The sequence below is a fragment of the Panthera leo genome, chromosome C1, assembly GCF_018350215.1.
Source record: "Panthera leo isolate Ple1 chromosome C1, P.leo_Ple1_pat1.1, whole genome shotgun sequence".
NCBI classification, from domain to species: Eukaryota; Metazoa; Chordata; class Mammalia; order Carnivora; family Felidae; genus Panthera; species Panthera leo.
Window position 1 is genome coordinate 191,104,273 of NC_056686.1, and position 17,858 is coordinate 191,122,130.

The 17,858-nt window shown below is 39.1% G+C and overlaps 1 protein-coding gene across 16 annotated transcripts in view; it reads left to right on the forward strand.

Moving 5' to 3' along the window:
* The window catches only part of ADAM23 (ADAM metallopeptidase domain 23), a 317,233-nt gene that overhangs the window by 252,755 nt on the left and 46,620 nt on the right, over positions 1–17,858 (forward strand). For all 16 annotated transcript variants that reach the window (XM_042949899.1, XM_042949900.1, XM_042949905.1 and 13 more), the window contains 6 exons: positions 4,452–4,502; positions 5,206–5,269; positions 7,041–7,146; positions 9,891–10,010; positions 11,514–11,682; positions 13,964–14,075. In XM_042949899.1, coding sequence (XP_042805833.1) covers positions 4,452–4,502; positions 5,206–5,269; positions 7,041–7,146; positions 9,891–10,010; positions 11,514–11,682; positions 13,964–14,075 — 622 coding nt within the window. The remainder of the gene's footprint in view (positions 1–4,451; positions 4,503–5,205; positions 5,270–7,040; positions 7,147–9,890; positions 10,011–11,513; positions 11,683–13,963; positions 14,076–17,858) is intronic.

Consider the following 17,858-nt stretch of genomic DNA (forward strand, 5'->3'; position numbering starts at 1 on the left):
GCATTCCTTCTGTATACAATTTTTATGTTTTAAAAGTTTATATTATGTTACTTTAAGGCTTTATTTTTCATTCCAACGAACATTTGTCGAGCACCTGCTGTGTATGTCAAGCACTTCTGTAAACGTCGGGATGTAGTAGGGAACCAGACAGACAAGTCCTTGTACTCACGGGACTTACGTTTTGCTGGGTGGAGAGATAAGTGAACAGAAACATCTATGGTGGGAAGTGCTCAGTGTAAAATAAGATGATATAAGATGTGGGGTGGGTAGCGTTAGGTGGGGTGGTCAGGTGCATCTTCCTGGAGGAGTTGGCATTTAAGTAGAAACACAAATAAGATGGAGCTAGTCAGAAAACAGCGAGTAAGGAAGCTTATCTTCCTCAAGAAATGGAATGAAGGCAGGGATTACTGGAGAGTAGTGGGAAAAAAATCGAGAGGAAGTCAGCCATCAGGGCAGTAAGGGAGTAATAAGAATTTTGGGTTTCATTCTACATTTACCTTTGCTCTGACATGACTTCAAAAACATTTTCCTGTGCTATTACACAGTTTTTATAAATATCCTTTTTACCATTACATGAAAGTCTGTCATGTGGATTTATCATTTGACTTGTGACTTGTTATCTAGTGGTGGATATTTGGGCTGTTGGCAGTTTTTCGTTATTATAATTAATATGACGGTGAACATCTTCATGCATCTTTAAGAGTGTTTCTTGTTCCTAAGGGTTTGCTCCTTAGGATAAATTGCCCAGGCATGGAGTTATCTATTGCCAGGTACTGTGTTTTCCAAGAGGCTCCCAATAAGTAGAGTACAGTTGGAGGTCAAAATACCCTTTTTTCTATTGCACTGAGAGCTAAATGAGCCTCTTTCTAGGTCCCATATTCAGGCTGTAGCAACAGGTTGTTGACAGAGGTGGGTCTGGAGTGACTTCTCCCTGCAAAGGTGGGTCCTTGCCTTGTATGTCTCTGTGGAACAGTGGGGAGAGTATACTTTGTGTGAGGAGGCAAAAGAAGAAGGCAGAACTGAGCCAAACTGCCCGGTAGTTCTTCCTCACTTTGTCAATCAGTCAGGCAGTCTACTTGCCTGGAGCAGGTGGGGCAGTGGGGGGAGGGAAGCAAGTATTGGAACAGAGTAGCTAGAATTACACTGAGTTCCCTTGGAGGGGAGAGGGGTAAAGAGGAGAAGGAGGCAAAAGTTTTTAACTAGCCTTTTTGAAGATTCTCAATGTATATTATCTGAGAGTCCATTCAGAGGGACCCTTTTAAGGATGTGATACAGTGAAATATCTTCAAGCTATTTTGTATTGACTCTGTGCTTCTCTGTTTCTTCTCTTTAGATATGTAAATAGGTTTCCTTGCAATTTTCCTATGATATAGTGAAAGAGCGTAAGAACTGTGGGTTCTGTGTTTCGTGCCAAGTTTTATGTTTGGTGACAATCCCGATACACTGTTTCACTGGGTTGTATTTTTAGTTTTGTAGAATAATACTATTTTTATACCCATCATATATGGTTTTGGTTCTGTGTGTTCAGCTCTTTTCAAAGTACAGCTTTTTTCATTTCAGGCTTTAATTCCTGAATTGCCATAGAATTTACTGGAAGTAAGGCTTTTTTAATGAGGGCTCTATGTTCTACTTAATATTCTGTAGCCTAAATTTTTAAAACATTCTTTTTGCCTCATGTGTATAAGGTGAAAATTATACTATTATACTATACTATTCAATTAATATCTCAGTGGCATATTGGAATAGCATGTTCTTTTAGCAATCATTTCCTTATATGACCAGAATGTGCCTGAAATAGATAATTGGGATAGAGGAAGCTAAGATCCGTCAGAACTCTGCTTTCTAACAGGCAGTGAACTTTGAATTTAATTGGTACTAATTATGATTAGGAAAATGGGATCTCTGAGAATCTCTGCATCTCTGAGAATCAATGTCATTGGCAACATCATGACTTTGTCTTGTATCTCAAATTTTGCTTACTTTTGATGTTAGCATTTGCTTATCCGTTTGGGCTGGTTTTTAAATTCACGGTTTATCACAGAATAAACAATACTTGTGCAACTGAGAGAAATCCTTGGCAAACAATACCGGATGATATAATAAAGGTATTTTTGAAAGATGTGGGAAATGTTTCTTGTTAGCACTATGAAACATGGCATCTAAATGGGTGGCATAACACGATTTAAAATAAGCACATTTAAATGCTATTGCACTGCTGAAGCCTGCCTCGTGTGAACCTTCCTGCACAGCATGAAACTGGGGGCTAGAATGGCATTTAGAGATGGAATCCAGAGCTCTGCTCACAGCAGAACAAAGTATACAGATGAATGGTTCTTTTGTTTTAAGTGTCTCCAGAGAAGTAAGACATTCTGTAATTTCCCACGTTAAACATTTCAGTAATAAGCAACTCACTTTTATTAGCCTAAACTGAAAATAAATTGATTAGAAATCTTGTATGTAGCTGTGACAGTTTATAATAAGGGCTTTTTTTTCTTTTAATTGGTAAGAATTCTACACATTTCTTTTTAATTGCGACCTCACAAAAGTCAAATGTGATAAAGTAATTTTAGACCCTGGTATACCTATTTGAGTAGCCACGTTTCTTTTGCATTTTTGTTCAGTGTGATTGTATTTGGCTCAGAGTAAGTGAATAATTAATGTTAGTTGATTAATAAGATAATGATTGTGTTTTGAGTGGATTTGGATGGATGAAAGAGGCCACTTTTTGTGGCCAGATCTCTGTTTTTGTGCCACGGGCCCAGTATGCTAGGTTTTAGCGCTGATAATTATGTCCTTTGAATAGTCACCATCAGATTGATCATAAAGCTGTGGTGAATGAAAGCTTATGTGAAAGCCAGTTTTTCTTTAGAAAGGGGAAAAACCAAAGCATTTTATCTCAGTGTTCCTCAGTAAGCTAGTGCTTCTTGGCAATTGTAAATTCTAAATTGGTTCTATTGCCTTTCTGTACTGAACTTGATAAACAGCTTGATATGTGGAGAACAGAGTAACTTAATTGTATCTGCGTAAGTCATTCATTTATTTATTCCATTAGCCAATACTAATTGAGCACCTACTCAATAATAATCGAGCCTGGCTTCGTTCTAGGTGCTTGGGAGGCAGCAGGGAACCAAACATAAAATCCCCGCCTGCCTGGAGCTCACACTGGGAGGGGGACAATAGACAAACGAGTAACATATATGAGCATAAGGTGATAAATCCTAAGGAGAAGGAAAAACCAGGAAATGGGGAACGGAGAACGCCAACATGGGAGGGGTCATAGTTTTTGAGAGCAAACCACGCAGAAGTCTGGGGGGAAGTGTGAAGGAAGAGCAGGGCGGAGGCCGTGGGGGGGATGCGTGCCTGGCAGATTTGCAGTCACATCAGTCACGGCAGAGTAGGGTGGGAACAGGGCAGCCAGTCGGAGGCTGTGTCGCACTTCAGGTGAGGGATGATGGCGGATTGGGCCGAGTGTTAGCAGTGGAGGTGGAGAGAAGTGGTCAGATCGTGATTATAGTTTGAAGGTAGAGGTAGGGAGATTTGTGGACAGACTGGAAGGAGGGTGTGAGAGAAAGAGAGAAACAGAAGACGACTTCAAGGTTTGGAGCCTGACCCGTTGGAAGAGTGGAACTGACATTTACTGACAAGGTGAAGACTGGGGGAGGACCCAGTGCCTGTTGTGTTTCTTATTCCCTTGTTTTACCTGTATGCATATTGCTTTTTTTCTTTTCACAATTGCTTTAAACACGGTACAAGAGCCTTTGGCTTGAACTGTCTTCAGGTCTCTCAAATGTGGCAAATAAAATGCATAGATAGTAAAACTTTTAAATTATTCAGGGTAACTTTTTGGGAAAGTGAAGTGTACTTTTTAAACAATGGTTTGATAAATAGACCCGGGGAAAGAAAGAACCATCCCGCCACGATTGTTCTAGTGACAGGCCTGTAGTTTGAGAGGTTGGAGATGTTCGGGGATGCAACACTGACATTGAGTTGAAAGAGTATTTCTTCTTTCTCAGTGATGTGGCCTATGGGTGAGCATCAGGGGTGTCGAATGCAGATCTGACATTTCACAGGGCTGAGAAAGGTCTTGTGAATTAGTTCCCCAATGTGTCCACTCCTACATATCAAGGTGATTCATTCCCTTGGTTGTCTGTTTTAATTCCTTCTACTTTTAACTGTAGGCAAGTGAATGTAATGGTATAAAATACCCATTGCATGGATTAATTTAATTGTTATTTTTACCAATAATACCAAGAATTTTACCGAGAATAATTACCAAGAATAATTTTACCAAGAATTGGTTTGGATAACCTACTTAACGTTACTCATGTTTTTCTAAACATTCCCGATTATATATTCACCATGGTTGGTTTTTGTTTTGCATTTTTGTATGTTGTACACAGAATCTGAAGGTACTTATGTTGAACATTAACTAAACACATTATATTTTTCAGTGCCCACCAAATCTTCATAAGCAAGACGGATATGCATGCAATCAGAATCAGGTATGCTGGGCGATAAACTTTAAATGTAATTTTAAAAGGATTAGTTTGTGAGTTCTTTTTTTCTTTTTGATAAATGTAACTTTGAAGGGAAATTGCAACTCAAAGAACAATAAATTATTGCAGTGGTCTTCTAATTCAGCATTGCTTCATAGCATATCAAATACTAAATATAGTATTATATTTAACCCTGGTGACAAATTGTCTGATTGAGGGCAAGGGAAAAAAATGTAACAACTAAGGAATTACGAATTTAATTTATTGAGTTGTGACCCTCTTTCAATAACGCCAGCTTATTATGGGAAAGTCTGACTGTTATAGTGTGCTGTAATCTGTTATAATTAGGATTTTTTTCTTTCCTGAAAGCCATGTTGTAATGTAACATTCACACCCAAAAGAAGCGAAAGGTCATTCTGGAATCACCCAAGAAGCGTACCAACTTTTGTTTTCCATAAAATGTAAAATTGTAGATGATTAAGTTTTGACTTCAAGAGCTGTACCCTGAGGTCTGTTCTGGGTTTTAGAATTTAACTGTCTGTTGTACTTCCCTTAAGATGTTTGTGATTTTTATTTTCACTGAAAATATTGGGGTATCGAGTGAAAAAAAATCAACTTACCTAAAACAACAAAAGGAGATCTTGCAGTACAAATCTGGGGGAAACGGAACCGGCTGTGTGGGCCTCCTAATGTGTGTCGCTGTCCTCAGGGCCGCTGCTACAACGGGGAGTGCAAGACCCGAGACAACCAATGTCAGCACATCTGGGGGACAAGTAAGTCATGTTTTCCTGCTTGGTGGCTGCACACAGGTTTCTCTCCATACTATCCTGCACTGCCAGTCTTGCTGAAAGACATGTACAGCTTGGTGTTTTCTTTTGTTTTGTTTTATTTTATTTTATTTTATTTTTAAATGATTATTTATTGAGAGAGAGAGAGAGCATGAGCAGATGAGGGACAGAGAGAGAGAGAGCTAGAGAGACAATTCCAAGCAGATTCCATGCTATCCGTACAGAGCTGGATGCAGGACTTGATCTCAGAAACCATGAGATCATGACCTGAGCCAAAATCAAGAGTAGGATGTTTAACCAACTGAGCCTCCTAAATGCTCCCAGAGTGACGTTTTCAAAAAAACTCTAGGAAAGAATGAGAGTAAAGAGGACTGTGAGCGTGATCACAAAACCACAGAAAACAACTGTTCAAGCTGAGGACTTGTTATCAGAACCAAGTCGTGTCACTCAGTGATCTGGCTTTCAGAGAAGGGATGTCACATCCACTTGCAAAGATTGGGTTCAGTGGGATGGCCACATTCATTGTCGAGACACTTGCGTGATTCACCGTGTACCTTGGGTTTAACTTTTACCCCTCAAGTTAGCCTTCTGTTCTTTTACCCCAGAAAAGTACCAGACTTTTAAAAATTCTGTAATTCTATTATCTCACTTGGAAGGGAAGAAATGCAGGTCCTTCCTGAGGGGCAGACACATAGAGATTGAGAACATAGTCATGACTCTCAGTACATTCCCTAAGTGTTAATGCACCCCTTCTCTTCCTGACATTTACAGTGCCTTTCCAGCGAACTTCAACTTCAGCCTTTGGGGGCCAGACCACAACAGAGAGAAAAGGGTCTGTCTTGTGGTGGAGGCTGGGTCACCCCCAAAGGAAAGAAAGCACATGAAGGGATAATAGAGCCCCTGCAGGAGTGATTTCAGTGTTAAATATCATTTAACTGAAAGGTTTATTTTCAGTGCTTCAGTTTTGACAGAGGAAAGATGATAGAGGCATATTTGTCTTTTAAAAGGTTTATAAATCAAAACCCAAGTGTCGATACAAAATCTTAACTGCCTAGGACTTTATAATATATTTTAATATTAATATAAAACAGACCTAAGGTTCTTTTTTTTTTTAATTTTTTTAATGTTTATTTATTTTTGAGAAAGAGAGAAACATTGAGTGGGGGAGGGGCAGAGAGCAAGGGAGACACAGGATCCAAAGCAGGCTCTAGGCTCTGAGCTGTCAGCACAGAGCCCAATGCAGGGCTCAAACCCACAACCCGTGAGATCATGACCTGAGCCGAAATCAGACGCTTAACCAGCTGAGCCACCCAGGCACCCCAGGCCTAAGATTCTTTATTAGTTTTCTGTATGCCACTTTCCCTAATTCCTGCTGATGGCCATTTCTACCTCCCTCCCTGAAACCCACCAAACAAGAATTTGGGAATCAGTTTGTTTTTCAAGTTAAAAACAGGGATGTGTTAGCACTGTCTTGTAGTAGCTTGCAAGAGCCAAGTGTTAAATTTTCAGGAATTTCAGAAGCCTGTTGCCGTCACATTGACGGTTGAAAATTAGCCATGTGTTAATTAGACCATGGAAATTTGCACAGTGGTATTTACACCGTGGAAATTGGCATGGAAATTGGCAAATGCTATGAGTCAGGATTTTTTTTTTCTTTTTGTGGACAACCAGTTGTTAAGCATTTACCTGCACACTGCTGGTTGTGAATAACAAAGATGACTAACACAAATCCTCTTCTCTTGCTCATCTCCAAAAGAGGCTTCAGGGTCTGACAAGTTCTGTTACGAAAAGCTGAACACAGAAGGCACAGAGAAGGGAAACTGTGGGAAGGATGGAGACCGATGGATCCAGTGCAGCAAACAGTGAGTGGTCAGCTTCAGGGGCACAATGAGTGACTTGGAAGGCCTGGCTCAAATGTGACGTGGGCACAAAATAAGTGTTACTGATTTTTAGTAAACAGTCAACTATTGAAAATGTTAAGAGTATGTGCTTTAAGAACACATTAGTCTATCTAGAAGCAAATGGCTATGGACTCAGCAGTTGCCGTGGCACAGACTCACAACATTTCTGTAAAACATTTCTCCCATGTTGTCTTTCACCTGATGCTTGTCTGAAAAGACACTTTGCCAAGTGTTAAGACATAATATTGGGTCTTAATTTGCTACTTTTGCTGGAAGGTATGGCCTATGAATGTACTAGTATACACAAAGTTCTACAAGCACAATATGTGGATTGTCTATATTTCGGGGACAACTCAAAGTGAAGTGGTACATATTTTGGATCATTCCGTGAGTGCAATACCATTTGATTTAATTAAGCATCTAACGTCTATATCAGATTTTCCCCCACTTCTAAAAAGCCTCTAGTTAGTGCATATTGGAGGCATCTTTACTCAGGAAATGACATATTTTTAGAGGACACTGGTAATAGTTTTCCCTGGATTAGTTTAGGAAAGTGAAAATTGTGATTGTATGGTTTATTAAAGTTAACTCAGTGACATGATCTATGGGACCATTAAGTTATGGGCCAAATTTCCTTCATTATCCTTCCGTATCCATAAGGATTCTCCCAGTTCTGAAGCAAAGCAAGGAGTTTTTTTTTTCCTAGTTAATGACCTCTCTGTTGTACTTTATGAAACTTTGCTATTCCATGTACTCTTTGATGGTGGATGAGGCCTTAGGAGGCAACAAATCTTTGACCAAAATTTCTTTAAAATTAAACCAAAATAATAGAACGTAACTTCTCAACTAATGTCTCACAGGTGAGGCACAGACATTCCAAAATATTGCTTCTCTTTCGAAGGTGACAGACAGTAGGAGGGAGTGGGGCCCAAAGTAGTAAAAATGTATGTGGTTGGACACCTGGATTTCATTAGCTTAATGTCCTGGACAAACCTGTCATTTCTCTGTGTCTGTGTCACTTCAAAAAGTTTGGGAGGCATTGGATTGGATCATTGTAAAAGATAGCTTTTGAATATCTAGTAATAGAACATCCAACCCCCAAGGGGGTAAAGAGAATTAATGCGTGGTTTCTGAAATGTTTAAAAATCGGGATATATAACATGTAAGCAGAAAAGTGAATAACGCACAAATATTTAGTTTGCCAAATGATTATTACATGAATCTCCATGTCACTCCTACCTGGATCAAGGAATAGAACTTGCAGCATTGCAGAAAACGTATCCTTCCCTGCAAGGTGCCCTTGTCTCTCTCCCGGAGGTACTGCCATCCTTTTATGGCAATTACTTTCTTGGCTTTTACAGTTTGGCTGCCTAAGTTTTCATCCCTAAACAATATATTTTGCCTAAGGTTTTGGTATAAAAGGAATCATACTTCATGCATTATTTTCTATTTTGCCTCTTAAGGTCAGCATTTTAAGCATCTTCCGCGGTATGTGTCACTGTTCATACGTATTGTTCATTTGTTTTATTTTCGTTCGTATTCATATTCCCATAACCATGATGTATTTCTCCGCTCGGTGCTATTTTAGGTTGTTTCCATGTTTTGGCTGTTAGGAACCATACTGCTGTGGGTATTCTTATACGTGTAACTTAGCGCACGCTTGTACATGTGTTTCTAAGGCCGATACCCAAAAGAAAAATGGCTAGGTCGGTGGGTATGTGTCTTTTCAGTGCCACCCAGATGATGTCACAGCTTTTCTAAAATGGCTGTACTAGTAAACCCAGCCGTCAGTAGTATGCACATGAGACTTTTGTGGAATCACATACTGACCAACACTTGGTATTAAAAAACGTTTTACTTTTATCCTTTCCGGTGGCATAAACTGCCATGTTATTTTGGTTTGAATTTGCATTTCCCTGATTGCAAATGGAATTTAGTACATTTTTGTAGTACATTTGTAGTACATTTATCGGACATGGATTTCCTTTGTTTTGATGTGTCATTTCAATTCCCTGCCCTTTTTTAGGGGGGAGTTCATTGTTTACTTAACAAATAAGCTGGAGGTAGCTGCTCTCATGGGGGCGGGGGCGCAGGCAGTGTGTGTGTGTGTGTGTGTGTGTGTGTGTGTGTGTGTGTGTGTGTGATTTAACAGTGTCTCTAAGGACCCAGATGATTTTGACCCCGTAGCATGTTGGAGTGTCTGTCCTTCTGCTTGTGAACTCACGATGGCAAGGTTGGATACAAAGGCTGCACATTCAAAGACAGGCAGTGTGAGAGTAGGAACAAAAGGTCTTCTCCCTGTTGGGCTCTGACCTCTTATCCAGAAAGCAACATTCTCCCCGGCAACTTCCTATCTGGCTCCTCTTCCAGTCACCACACCCACGGGCCACTTTTAGCCCTATTAGGGCAGGACAGAGGGACAGCTAGGAAAGTGGCCGTAGGGGATGGGGGTGCCAGACTAGCTCAGACACCGGTCATGATCCATCTCTTGAGGTTGGGCATGTCGCTACCCAAACAAAACTGCGATCCTGTGAGCAAGGAAGGTGTGGGTCATAGCCAACCAGCAGTATTTGAACACGTCTTTTTATTTAGAAGGAAAGAAAACATTTTCAATTTTTGAATAGATGTGGACTGAATAGTTTTGATTATTTGGAGCTTGATTCATCCTATCCTGTTCTGTTTTTGTTTTTATTTGACATGCTCAGTGACGTGTTCTGTGGATTTTTACTCTGTACCAATCTTACTCGAGCTCCGCGCATTGGTCAACTTCAGGGTGAGATCATCCCAACTTCCTTCTACCATCAAGGCCGAGTGATTGACTGCAGGTAATATATTAAATGTTTGAGGATCTAATGATTCACGAGAATTACAAATTCAGACAAATCAAATGAATTTTTTCTGTTTCTCACAAGAGGACTGTTGACTGTAATTTTATGATCACCTTTCATGTTTAGAGTTAAAAAACAAGGTTGTATATTGATTTGCAAATTACATTTGCTCAAAAATGGGACCACTTATTAGCAGTAGGGTCTTCTTTGTAATTATAACTGTTGAGTAGACTTACAGTGTCCATTTTGACCTATGGTTAAAGCTTTGAGCATTGTAATAGCTCAGGATTTGAACACTATGTGTGTTTTATTTTTTATCATAAAAAATAGACTTTATACTTCACGCAGCATATTTCTGCTTTAGAAGATGGTTTAATACTCAGCATATAGAGCATATTTTTTAAGATGTTATTTATAGTTGTAGGCATACATTTGATATCCAATTATCTGCGAGTATAGGGCACAGGAAGTATGAGGCTTATTTTTTAAATCACATACACATGGTACTGTTGTGGCCCCAAACATGTCTGGGATTCCCCTACAGAACTGCTTTTAGTGTCTGCAGACTTCTATCCGTAGTGTCCTTAGAGTAGCTAACCTTCATCTTCTGTGAGTGAATGTAAGATTTGGAAACATCCAAAAAAAAAAAAAAAAAAAAACAACTTTTGAAGAAGATTTAGTAAAGTGGTTGGGTGAGCAAATTGAAAACTGTTCTCTTGCTCGAATGATTGCTGGTTTTTGTTTCCTTTAAACTGCTCTGAAAACAATTCTAACCAGGTCCTAGACAAGAAGATCCTTCCTGGAATAAATTTGTAATCTAATTACTTAGACGCACATTCTTTGAATGTGTAAGTTTTCACACATCTTTAGATACGACAGCCTAATTAAATTATATATTCCAAACTAGTATATTGGTAAAATATTCAGCAAGCTACTCTATTAGTCTTTATAGCATTGATGATTCTTCAAATTCAGGTTTTTCCTGACTTTGACATTTTGGAAATAAATATCAGTAGAGAGGAATTGGTTTCTTTTCTCAACCATAAATAATCCTGTTCTCTAAAGTAATCATAACAATTTTCAAAATATTCTCATTTGCTACTTTGGCTCAGCATCTGCCCTTTGGTATCATGGCACACCTGAAAGCCTTGGAGCGGCTGATGTAAAAGCCGGCTTCTTTTGTTCTTAGGCAACTCACCCTTAGTCTTCATGCTGGTCTTGACAACAAGTGAAGATTTAGGATATACTTTGTGCCGATGACATTTTTTCCCCAATGACATGCAGTGCAATAATGGCAATGAAATGTATTTCCTGTCCTCCTGTTCTTTTATTGAAGGGAGGTGGGAAAGGGGGAAAGGCAGGGAGAGGTGGAGAAATGCCAGGAGCCATCTATGTCCACTGACAGCCTCTTTAATTTCATGAAGAGCAAGCCTCTTTCATGTTGGCTTTCTGTTTCTAACTATGGTGCTAATGGTTGCATGAATATCTTTCTCCTTTTAGTGGTGCTCATGTGATTTTAGATGATGATACAGATGTGGGCTATGTAGAAGATGGAACGCCATGTGGTCCATCCATGATGTGTTTAGATCGGAAGTGCCTACTGATTCAGGCCCTAAATATGAGTAGCTGCCCACTTGATTCCAAGGGTAAAGTCTGTTCAGGCCATGGGGTAAGTAGGCATCAGTGTTCCAGTTCAAACCTTTATTCTCTGGCATCCTCAAAGTTCACAGTCGTCAGACTTGCATTTCAGCCGTTCTCCTTTTGCGTCTGCTGCCAGTGTCTGTACACTATGATAATTTCCAGACTATCCTCACCTGCTAAGGATAATACCCATAGGTACCGATATGGTTTTATTTGTGTTGTTTGTTTTATCACTGGCTATTTGTATGTCCCACATTGTCTATACCTTGCCAGCTAAAGAGGTGGAAGAAATTGGTAGGGTTCCTAAAAGAACTGTAGACCCCACGTGAACTACTTTGTGCCATTCAGGATAACTTTAGTCCTCTCAGTGTTCCCTTTCGGCTACTCAGCATGTGTACTGAGTATCTGTGTGTACAAGATCACATAGACTAGATGTTGAATCACTGATATAATTCACATGTTTAAAATTGTATAGTTCTGCTCCACCCATTGCCAGCTGAAGAGAAAATGCTTTCTCCACTCACACCTGTGTTTGTAATTCTGTGAACAAGGTGGGCAGACACTGCCTGGCAAACTGAGACTTAATATCTCGACACAGATTTTAATAATTATTTAAATTAGCTTAGTAAAAGAAAGACGTTTCAAAATTTATACAGACTTTAGAAATGGGAAAAAAATAGACATGAAGAAATAGAGAGTGATAACATAAAAGGAAAATACTGGAAGGAAGGCAAAAATAATCAAAATATAGCTAGCTAGCAGAGGACGTGGAATACAACAAGGTAGAGAGGCCTTAGAAGGAAATGCCTAATGACTATTCAGGGTTTTGGGTTTGGTTGAATCCTAGGCTCACCAGTATAGCTTAGTGATTTAGAGCATGGTTTTGGAGGCTAGAAAGAACCATGGGTTTGAGTCCTGATGTGCCCCTTGGTCTCCTGGTGACTTTGGGTAAGGCACTTACCTTCTCTTAGCCACCAGAGTGATGGGTAGTATGAGGATTAAATGAGATGCTATACATAAAGCACTCGGCACAGGTACCTAGCACATAGTGAATGTTCAATAATCACTGTTAAAAGCACTGGACAGGCATTTCAGTTATTTCAGTTACCTCTCTGAAAACATCATAAAACTTAATATCTAGAAAGGCCCTTCTTAATTCTGTACTTTTCCTCTCACTTTTTCATCCTGTTAAATAAAAGGTCAGATTCAACCTTGTTAATCACAATCATGCTATTATAACACTTCAGATTAAAAAGCTACTTATACCAATAGGCTGATATTCAGTTTATCATCTCTAATGATCTGTCTCTGAATGTATTTCACAGGCAGATAAGAATTTAAACACCTCTATCTCTAGTTTGCATGGTTGTTTATTTCATCTAAATTACAAGTCCATTCCAGCATGCTGCTTGGTCCCCAGGACAAGCAAAAGGAGACAACGATCATTCTAGGAGGGTCTTCAGCCTGGCTGACTGAGAGAAGGGTGATACCAAGGGCAGGCAGGGGAGGTGGGTGTTGTGCTCATTTGGACGTGGTGAGGTAAAACAATGCATTGGTGATTTATTTCATCAGGTGTTTAATCTCTGGCCCTGCCACTGGAGCCCTGTATCTATTAATTTCTTGAATTAAGCATATGTTTCTGAAGTATGTTCCTAGAAACAACTACTTCTGAAAAAACGACATTGTCAGACATTTGTGTAAATAATATCAACATAAACAATTAACATTTAATTTAAAATTTTCTTCCATTTTGAGGCACCTGGCTGGTTCAATTGGTAGAATATGTGACTCTTGATCTCAGGGTTGTGAGTTTGAGCCCCACGTTGGGTGTAGAGATAACTTAAAAGTAAAATCTTAAAAAACATTTTTTCTTCTTTCAATGGGTATTTTTCTATAATTAACAAGAAAACACCACTCAGCAATTTTGTATATATGTTGTCTCCCCTTTTCAACCATGGGAGACTTAAAAAATTCAAAGTGATTTTTAAAAGCTCCTGCCCTGCCCCACGTCTCTTTTACATTTATCACCATTAGTCAAAAAAGCAGAATGAGGGGCACCTGGGTGGCTCAGTTGGTTAAGTGTCCGACTTCAGCTCACGTCACGATCTCGCGGTCCGTGAGTTTGAGCCCCGCGTCGGGCTCTGGGCTGAAAGCTCAGAGCCTGGAGCCTGCTTTCGATTCTGTGTCTCCCTCTCTCTCTGCCCCTCCCCCGCTCACGGTCTGTCTCTCCCTCTCAAAAATAAATAAACATTAAAAAAAATGTTAAAGCACCATGAAAATGTCCCATTTCTGTTTTTTGTTCCTCACAGGTGTGTAGTAATGAAGCCACCTGCATCTGCGATTTCACCTGGGCAGGGACAGACTGCAGTATCCGGGATCCAGTTAGGAACCTTCACCCCCCCAAGGATGAAGGACCCAAGGGTTTGTGCGATTTCAGTTTCAATTCATTACCTACTGAATTTGTTGGCACTCTTCCAACGGTGCCAATATAACAAGTGAAACGATTTGAAAGGAGACACTCCAGAGTATCTCTTTTGCCATTCAAACATATAATTCATGTTACTGAAGCATTAAGGATTCTAGAGTGATGTAGTGAAGTGTTTGAATTTCCCCTAGTTTAGAACTGAGATTAGAAAGAAGTAAATATACCAATTTCCTTCCTTGCAGTTTCCTTTCTTTCCTATAAACCTCCTTCCTTTTCCATAAGCACATATGTTAATCATTGTACAGTTTGTCTCCACTATGCCAGTTTTCTAATAGGTAAAATCTTTTTGGCTAACATGAGACTCTAGTCATTCCTCAGAATTAGAATCCTCCAGAGGGAAATTGCTGTCTTCTATGCTCTGCTTAAACACATTTTTGATTGGGAAGAAGTGGAAAATCTTCACAGAACTATATATATTTTTTAAGTTTATGTATTTATTTTGAGGGAGAGAGAAAGAGCATGTGTGAGTTGGGCAGGGGCAGAGAGAGAGAGAGAGAGAGAGAGAAAGAAAGAGAGAGAGAATCCCAAGCAGGCTCTGTGCTATCAGCACAGAGCCTGATGCAGGGCTCGATCTCACAAACTGTGAGATCATGACCTGAGCCAAAATCAAAAGTCAGACGCTTAACCAACTGAGCCACCCAGGTTCCCCCAAAATCCTCACCGAACTTTAATTCTTCAAAGAGAATATGAAAGATCTGGACTTTGTTTTAGTCAGTTATCAGAAAGAGAGAAATTAGAATTTTAAAATTAGAAGGAGTCTCAATGGCCATCTAGAACCACCCTCATCTTGCAGATGAGAACACCCAGGCCTTGAAGACAGGTGACATTTTATAGTTATCCAGGCAGCCAGAGACAGAGCTGGGACCAAGACCCAAGTGCCCGATCTCAGGCCCAGTCTTTTCTGTTACGTTGTGTTATAACATGCTCTTTATCATCATAAACTTGGTAATCACTTTCTCATTATTCCTCCCCCATTCCCAAGCCCTCATATGATTTCAAAGATCTAAAATAAGTCATCAATTGCAGTAGGCTTATTACAGCATCTATAGCATTGTACCTGAGAAACCAGAGTTTCTAGAGCAGAGGATGTGTCCCAGTGACATCGTACATCACGTTCTTTTTCATGGTGCCACTAATGATATTTTATAAATAACTATCATGATTTTTTCCTGCAGGTAGGAAAAGTACCTATAGAAATAGTGTCATTTTGATTTGCTTAGTTTTGCATGGGAGCTCATTTAAACTCTCTGAACTTCAGCATCGGGAAAATATTGGGAAAGTATGACTTTGAAAAGTATATGAAGCGCCATGCTCCTCAGTTCCTGAAGAGATTTAGCTCATCTGGGTGCATGTGTAATGTTCAGTAATAGTGGGTGTGTTAAAAAGTCTCCATGCATTTACTTAATATGCCTATGATATTGAAATTCTGTAAGAAGAACCATAGTCACACCCTCACAGTCTATTTCTGTTCTCCTACTTCTATTTGTAAAAAGGAACCAGTTCCACTTTTACATTTAGTCTTAAAACTGGAACAAAAAATTCTTGGATCCACCTTCAGAAGTTAGATTTAGAGCAGATTTCAAACTCTGACAAGAGAAGCAGACGTTCATTCTTTCCAAATTTTCTCTCCATGGCACGTCTGTGATTCTCTTAAAGATCTAGATGCTGTTTCTTCAAGTGATATATAAAGAAGAGATGAACAGAGCTAAATTGGCTTAGCCTCTGTCCTTTTTCAGTACGTGGGGGTAGAGGGTTAGCAGTTGTCCGATTCTATTTCCCATTCCTTCACCCACCTATGCCTAGAAAGCTTAGTTGGGAGGGTGTGAAGCAAACAGCTGCATTCTGGAAAAGAGGAGATTCACAGCCGCCTTCTGTTTTGTTTTCCTTTTCCCCATGGTGCTCTTCTATATTATCTTTTAAAAATAACTTTTATGACCATTCAAGTAATACTTGTTTATGGTAGAGAATTTTGGAAATAAGGAAAAGATTAAAAAGAAAATAAAAATCACCCTTAATGCCACAACTCAGAGGTAATCAGTATACACATTCTGGTGTATTTCTTTTCTGTCGCATGTTTTCTTTTTTCATTATTAGTGAAGGCAATGGAGTCACTAAAGTAAAGGCACCCCCTGGTTCTAAAATTGCTAAAATCCTCGTGACTCTGGTAATCTTTATTAAATAGAAAAAAGCCATTAATTACTATCTATGAAGAGCAGTTATTATTGTAAATTATTAGATTTCTAGAAAAGTCAAGCAGTTTTAGCATGACTAAATAATAGCTTTATCTATGATGGTTATTAATATCTTTTCAGCCTCTATAAAAAACCTGTTAATACATTAGTAAAATGAGAAAGAAACAAAATCACAATTTTAACACCTTGTTATCGGTTTTATGGTTTTGTTTTTGATATTCTGGTTAAAAGAAAATGATAAGAGAGAAACTAGGTACTTCTAATTGTATCCAGATAGCAAATATTTATTGGCTATCTACTATTTAAAAGGCAGCACATCCTTGGCATATTGTAGGCACTCAATACATATTGCATCCTTTCCCTTTGGGATCATGTGAAGGAAACAAAATGGTGCATGCTAGTGCTGATTTTCAGTTTGCCAGTAACCATTTGTATTGCGTTGTCGAAGAGTAGCAGGTCATGAACTCAAGATACTGAAACAATCTGTACTTTCTTGACTGTGGGTGCCAAGGTTGCTTGTGAGGTGCCAAGGTTTTTCTGTAACGATTGCCATATATTCTTTTTCATGATCGAATTAGTTTGGTTGGCACTGGCCTTATGGATCACAGTGTTTGGGTGCTTCTCGGCTGCTTGCCATATACAGTGGGCAAGACCCAAGTGATCTGACCTGTCATATCCATGGATGAAGGCTTTTCTGTATAGATTCAGTGACAGGGTATTAAAACATATTTAGTTTTATTTAATTTTAGTGTGTTTTCTTGTTATGGAGGAAAAAATTCAAAAACAAAGCTGAGAATATTGCCTTTTGTATTATTAACATGGGCATAAAAGATAAATTGTATACAACTGCAGGCCTCTGAATCAAAACATAATTAGTAAAAAAAAAAAAAAAAAGGAGAACTCTGTGACTTTGTTTCAGCTGATGAGGGTGTCAGAAATGAGCCAATGTGTTTTGGGTATTTCTCTTATTTTAACAGAAAGTTTCTGGAAGAATAAAAACTCAACCTCTCCATCTGGGTAGGGGCACCCCCCCCCCACACACACACATAAAAATATTGCCATTCAATCAAAAAGAATGAAATCTTGCCATTTACAACTACGTGGATGGAACTAGAGGGTATTATGCTGAACAAAATTAGCCGGTCAGAGCAAGACAAATATCATATGACTTCATTCATATGTGGAATTTAAGATACAAAAGAGATGAACATAAGGGAAGGGAAGCAAAAATAATATAAAAACAAGGAGGGGGACAAAACATAAGAGACTCTTAAATATAGAGAACAAACAGGGTTGCCGGAGGGGTTGTGGGAGGGGGGAAGGGCTAAATGGGAAGGTGCATTGGGGAGAACACTTATTAGGATGAGCACTGGGTGTTATACGTAAGGGATGAATCACTGTAATCTACTCCTGAAATCATTATAGCACTATATGCTAAGTAACTTGAATGTAAATTAAATTTAATTAATTAATTAATTAATTAAAAAGCTAAAAAGAAACATCGCCATTGAAGTTGGCTCTGCACTT